This window comes from Zonotrichia albicollis, chromosome 2, assembly GCF_047830755.1.
Source record: "Zonotrichia albicollis isolate bZonAlb1 chromosome 2, bZonAlb1.hap1, whole genome shotgun sequence".
In the NCBI taxonomy this organism is placed as follows: Eukaryota; Metazoa; Chordata; class Aves; order Passeriformes; family Passerellidae; genus Zonotrichia; species Zonotrichia albicollis.
In genome coordinates this window covers 12,271,869-12,277,868 of record NC_133820.1, presented here as the reverse complement: position 1 = coordinate 12,277,868, position 6,000 = coordinate 12,271,869, and the positions used below count along the sequence as shown (strand labels likewise).

The window sequence follows — 6,000 nt, the reverse complement described above, 5'->3', positions numbered from 1 at the left end:
TCCATCCATCATGGAGATCCATGGAGGAGATTAAATCTACCTGCAGCCCACACCAGAGCAGGGGATGCACAAAAGGTGTGATCCCATGGGAATTCCACCCTGGAGCAGCTCCTGGCAGGGATCTGAGGCCCTGTGGAGAGAGGAGCACCCCTGGAGCAGGTTTGGTGGGAGGATTTGGGATCCCATGGGAAAAGGGACCCACACTGGGGCAGGTCCTGCAGGAATGACCCCATGGATAAAGGACCCACATGGGACAGGAATGACCCCACGGATAAAGGACCCACACAGGTACAGACTGATCCTGAAGAACTGATCCTGTGGGAAGTACTCGGGATGGAGAAGTCCATGGAGGACACCAGGGCTCAGGGACACTGAGGGCACCGGGCCACCGTGGGGACAGGGACACCAGGGGGATAGGGACACTGAGAGTGACACTGAGGGCACAAGGACACTGGGGGCAAAGGGACACCATGGGCACAGGGACATTGACAGTGACATTGTGGGCACAGGGATGCTGTGGGCACAGGGACACCAGGTACACAGGCACACCACAAGGACACTTGTGGCACAGGGACACCAGAGGGACACAGGGACACCACAGGAACCCCACAGGGACACTGAGGACACAGGGACACCACAGGGACACCACAGGGACACTGGGGGCACAAGGACAGTGGTGCCACAGGGACATCACAGGGATATAGGGACCCCACAGGGACAGTGGCGGCACAGGGACACCACAGGAACACCGGTGGCACAGGGACGGTGGTGGCACAGGGACACCGCAGGGACCCCACAGGGACAGTGGTGGCACAGGGACACCGCAGGGACCCCGGCTGGGGGCGGGGGCTGCGCTGCCCCAATTGCCCAGCAGGGGGCGCACGGCCCGATGGCGCCGACCTGCGGAACTACAGCTCCCAGCGTGCCCCGCGGCAGGAGCGGCCTTAACGCCGCTGGGGTGGGCGAGGCCGCGCCTGCGCAGTGTGCGGTGACCCTGGGCGTAGCCGGGAAAGATGGCGGCGGCAGCGGGGCTCGTCTTGAAGGTGAAACTGAGGGGCGGCGGGGCCTGGGCGGCTCTGGGGGGGAACAGCGGCGTCTGCCGCCCTCCAGCCGTGCGCGGGGCCTCGGACCTTCCCCTCCCTCCCGATCCTCGAGGGCCGCGCCGACCCCGCCATTCTCCCCCTTATTCCCCCGCAGGTGCGGCAGCTGAGCACGACGGCGGCGAGACCGGCGACCAAGCTGGTCAAGGTGAGGGGGCAGGGGCGATGTCAGAGGGAAAGGGTAGGGAGGGCTCCGGGCTGGTGAAAATTAGGGGACAGGGGTGTCCTGAAGGAGCCGGGAGGGGTCTCCAGGCTGGCGAAAATGAGGGGCAGGGATGTCCTGAAGGGGTCTCCAAGCTGGTGAACATGAGGGGGCAGGGGTGTCCTGCAGGGGCTCGGAGGGATCTCCAAGCTGGTCGATGTGAGGAGTGGAGGTCATGAGGAGATCCAGGGGGTCCCCGGGGTGGTCACGGGGGTGTCCAGGCGGGTTGTGAGGGGCTCAGGGCGGGTGGCCGAGATGGTCACGGTGAGGGGAGGGTGCAGGGGGCTCCCTGCTGGCCAGGGCAGGGGTCTCTGCCCGGGTCCCCCCGCTCAGCGCCCGCCCGTGTTCCTGCAGCCGCCCATCCAGGTGTACGGGCTGGAGGGACGCTATGCCACCGCCCTCTACTCGGCTGCCAGCAAGCAGAAGAAGCTGGAGCAGGTGGAGAAGGAGCTGACCCGGGTGTGGGTAAGGTGTTCCCAGCCAGGGCTCCCAGGGGTGGGAGTGGGGAGGGTTCCCTGCTGCTCCCCAGTAGGGAGGGGGCTGAGCTCCCATGACCTGTGAGACTCCCATCCTGCTGGCACCTGCACTGGCTGCTTGTGGCCCTGGTGTTTAAATGGGATATTGGGAAGGAATTGTTCCCTGGGAGGGTGGGCAGACCTGGCACAGGGTGCCCAGAGAAGCTGTGGCTGCTCCTCCCCTGGAAGTGTCCAAGAACAGGTTGGAAGGGGCTTGGAGCAATCTGGGATAGTGGAAGGTGTCCGTGTCCATTCAATCTTTAAGGTCCCTTCCAACCCAAACCAATCCCTGATTCTCTAGCTGGAGCTGCCATTTCATTTCCCATCAGCTCCAGAGCCCCTGTGTTCTCATTCCAGGAGTGCCCCTGTTGCCTGCCTGGGCTGCTCCAGGTGGGCCTTGTGACACCAGGAAAACCCCTGGCATTTGTCACATCTCTGTGTATCCCCTCAGAGCCTCCTGAAGGACCCCAAGCTGTCCAGTGTGGTGATGAACCCTCACACCAAGAGCTCCGTGAAACAAAAAGCCGTGAACGAAGCCCTGGCAAGAGAGAAGATGACCCCAATCACCGTCAACCTGATGAGTGAGTGATCTTTGGGCGTCAGGAGAGCATCCCAGCAGTGCCATCTGCTGGAATGGATGCTGGGATGTGCCTCTGGAGGAGCTTGAAGGCCTCGGTGCGTGGCTGTTTTGCAGATCTGCTGGCTGAGAACGGCCGCCTGCGTTACACCCCGGGCATCGTCTCTGCCTTCGGGAAGATCATGAGCGCCGTCCGAGGGGAGGTGGTGTGCACGGTCACCACGGCCCAGGTGGGCTGGGAGCAAACACAGGCAGTGGGAGCAAACACAGGGAGGGGCAGTGTGGGGGTCCCAGGTGTGGGTTTCTCTGTTTGTGGATTGAAGGCACTTGGGACAGTAATTCACATTCAGACTCAGGTGTTTATTATTTGTTATCAGTAAAACAGTCTCACTGCTGTGAGTTCTACAGCTTTTCATTAGAAGGCACAAAATGGCCAACAATCTCTTGTTCCAAGGTATTTTAAGACTGAACTATCCAATGAAGAACTGACACCTGGATTATTTTCCCTTTTAACCCAATAACTGATCCCACAGAGCTGCAATGGGGACTTTTGTGCCCAATTACAAAATGCCACCCAAACCCATGGAGGAAGAAGCAGCATGAAGAAGAAACCCAGGACAACACCCTGTGCCCTCCATCTTGCTGCCCTCCACAACATACTAAAAACCCCAAAACCTCAATTTCTCACCAAGTGATGCACCTGCACTGCTCTCTATAATCTATTTCACACTTTTGTGGATTCCAGTCTGTTCTGGAGTTTAGGAAACTTTCTCCATGGATGAGGGTCAGAGTCAGTGCTGCCCTGGGGGTCAGGGCACCCCAGAGCAGACACAGAAATATTCCTGGTGCCTTGGGTTTCCACAGGGAGAAAAGACAGGGAATGAGAGGAAAGACAAACCTCTCCCAGTTAAGGCTACATCTGTGATTGAAGTACTTGCTGTGAGAGCAGTGAGGACATGTCTCACCTCTGCCAAGCTGAACAAATTGCTGCAAAGAGAGGGCTGGTACCCAGCAGTTCCTGGTCCAAAATGGAAGCTCTTCATCCCATTGCAGCTCAACAGCTCACAGGTTTCCTTCCTGTGTGTGAACCCAGGGGCTCACAGAAGTCAGGCTGGGTTGCACGTAGAGCTGCGCCTGTTCATTTTTCCAACAGGAAAATGTTTCATGAAATCAGGAGGGCACAAAGTGGTTGTTGTTCCGGTGCTGCCCTTGGGTTATCCTGGTTCCACAATGCTGCATTCCTGGTGGAAGTGTGTCATGAAGAAGAAAATTTATATAATTTATATAATTTGAGTATATATTGTTATTATATAATTTATTGTCATTATATCATTTGAGTATTTTTAAGTCCTTCATTTTCCTGCTCTTCTGTTCTTTTTTTCAGCCCTTGGATGAGGCTAACCTCAGTGAACTGAAAAGTGCTCTGAATGGGTTCTTGGCCAAAGGAGAGGTGTTGAAACTGGAGACTAAGGTCTGGATTCTTGACTTACAAATAAGTGTCACTAAGTTCACACTAAGGGCTTTTGTGTCTCTGATTTTTATGAAAACAAAAAGTTTTGTTGAGTCCAGTTGCTTTGTTAGTTAGTTCTGTGCTTCTTACAGACATGATGATGTTTTAATTTCTAAAATGTTCACTTTGGAATGGAATGACAGCAAAATCATCTCAAAAAAGGTTCTTTGAAAAGCTTTTTTATTTTTTTTCTTTCTTTACTACTGTAGAACTTGTGTCCTATGTTAACAAACTACTGCTAATCAACTTTCTGTTTAATGTTCCTTCCTCAGACTGACCCAGCAATCCTTGGTGGCATGATTGTCAATATTGGGGAGAAGTACGTGGACATGTCAACAAGGTCCAAGATCCAGAAACTCACCAAAATAATGAGAGAGACTGTCTAGAGAGCTGTCCTGGTGGTTCCCAGGGAAACCTGTCACATGGAAACAATAAAATTCTTTCTTCTCGTAGAGATGGTGCCCAGTGTTGTGACTGGGGAAGCACAGCCCTGAGGGAGGAAGATGCTGAAGCTGCCCTGAGTTTCTGTAGCTGTGGCTGAACATTCGTGGCAGGGCTTGAAATAGTGGCTGACGCTAGGGAAGGTTGTTGGGAAGGACATGGAAAGAGCACTGGGAGAGCTGATGAATGGGGGCAGTGCTGTGGAGGGGCTGCCCAGACAGAGGGAAGGGATGACAGGTGGGACCCAGAGCCCCTGGGGGCGGCAGCAATGGCGGCGCCGCTCCCTCAGCGCCCGGCCCCGGCCCCGGCGGGCGGGGAGCCCTGGGCAGCGCCCTGCGGGCAGCAGGGAGCGAGCCCCGGCCCGGCCTCCGTGCCCGTGGCGCCGCAGAGGCCGGGGCAGAGCTGCAGGAGTCGGGGCCTCAGGCAGTGCCCCGAGGCAGCTGCAGCAGCCGGGCCCCGGCCTTGTGGCAGCGCAGGAGGCTCTCGTGGTGCCGCTTGTCCAGCCCGGCCGGGTGCCCGTGCATGGCTCCGGCCTTGCGTGCTGCCCCTGCCCTGCTGGGCTTCCCGTGCCCGGCAAAGGCGCCCAGGCCGCGCTCCGTGCCCCCAGCCAGAGGCAGGGCCGAGCCCCGGTGCCCGGCAGAGCCCTGAGGGACACCCCTGCTGCCCGGGCTCCCGCGGCTCCTGGAGCCGCTGCCCACGAGTGCCCGGCTCGTCCCTGCGGCCAATCCCTGGTGCCCTGGGCAGCGCAGGCGGCAAAGCCAGGGCTCTGCACTGTGGGGCTGGGGCTGTCCTGGGGCAGCGTGGCCAAAGCCTCTCAGGGCTCTGGGCACAGCAGGGGCCAAAGGCCACAAGTGTGGGGCTGCTCCCAGCCACTTCCTGGCTGCCCCACTGATGTTGGGCTGCCCCGGGTGGCCCTTGGTGACACAGGGACACGGTGTCGGGGCCCTTTGTGATGTGGGACATGGTGGTGGCCAGAGAGCCTTGCGACATCAGGGAGCCCCGGCCTGGCTGAGGGTGTCTTAAGGGGCGCAGAGCCCTGCGGTGCCCAGTCGCAGGAGAGCCGCTCTCTGTGCAGGAAGCAGCTCCCTGTGTCTGTCTGCGCTGGACGCCCACAGTGACAGAGGCCGACAGCGACAGACGAGGACAGCGAGGAGGACAAAGGCAACTCCAACTCTCGGTCGCCAGCCCCTTGCCCAGCTGGCTGGAGGCCCCCAGCGGGCAGTGGTCGGGGGCAGTGGGCAGGTCAGTGCTGCCCCTGTCACAGACTGAGGAGGAGGAGAGGCCCTTTGCCAACGAGGACTGTGAGCTTTCCCAGTGGGAAGCTCTGCAAGAGAAGGACCCAAGACAAGTGCTGAGAGTCCAAGAAATGTCCCAGCAGAGATCCAGGAGCAGCCAAGAGCTGTGCCAATGCCAGGTACGTGTGAGAGTTGGGGAAGTTTCCCAGTGGACACACCAAGAGCTCTATTAATGGAATGAAACTGTCACAGTGCGGGAGCTGCAGCAGTGGGGAGAGTCCTCAGTGAGATGTAGCAAGAGGTGTGCGAGGGGGAAGAATGTGTCACAACCCAAGAGATATCCCACTGGGAAATAGACATGAGAGGGCAGCAGGAGTTGGGATAGGGAGAAGACAAAAGATCCCATGAGCAGTCCCTGCA

At 58.3% G+C, this 6,000-nt stretch overlaps 1 protein-coding gene across 1 annotated transcript; it reads left to right on the top strand.

The window, feature by feature from the left end:
• Window positions 1-933: 933 nt before the first annotated feature.
• On the top strand, window positions 934-4,358 carry ATP5PO (ATP synthase peripheral stalk subunit OSCP). Its single transcript, XM_074533302.1, has 7 exons — window positions 934-1,043; window positions 1,198-1,248; window positions 1,657-1,767; window positions 2,269-2,398; window positions 2,512-2,624; window positions 3,779-3,865; window positions 4,177-4,358. Exons 1-7 carry the CDS (start codon window positions 1,014-1,016, stop codon window positions 4,288-4,290), a joined length of 636 nt encoding a protein of 211 aa, XP_074389403.1. The 5' UTR covers window positions 934-1,013; the 3' UTR covers window positions 4,291-4,358.
• The last annotated feature ends 1,642 nt before the right edge of the window (window positions 4,359-6,000 follow it).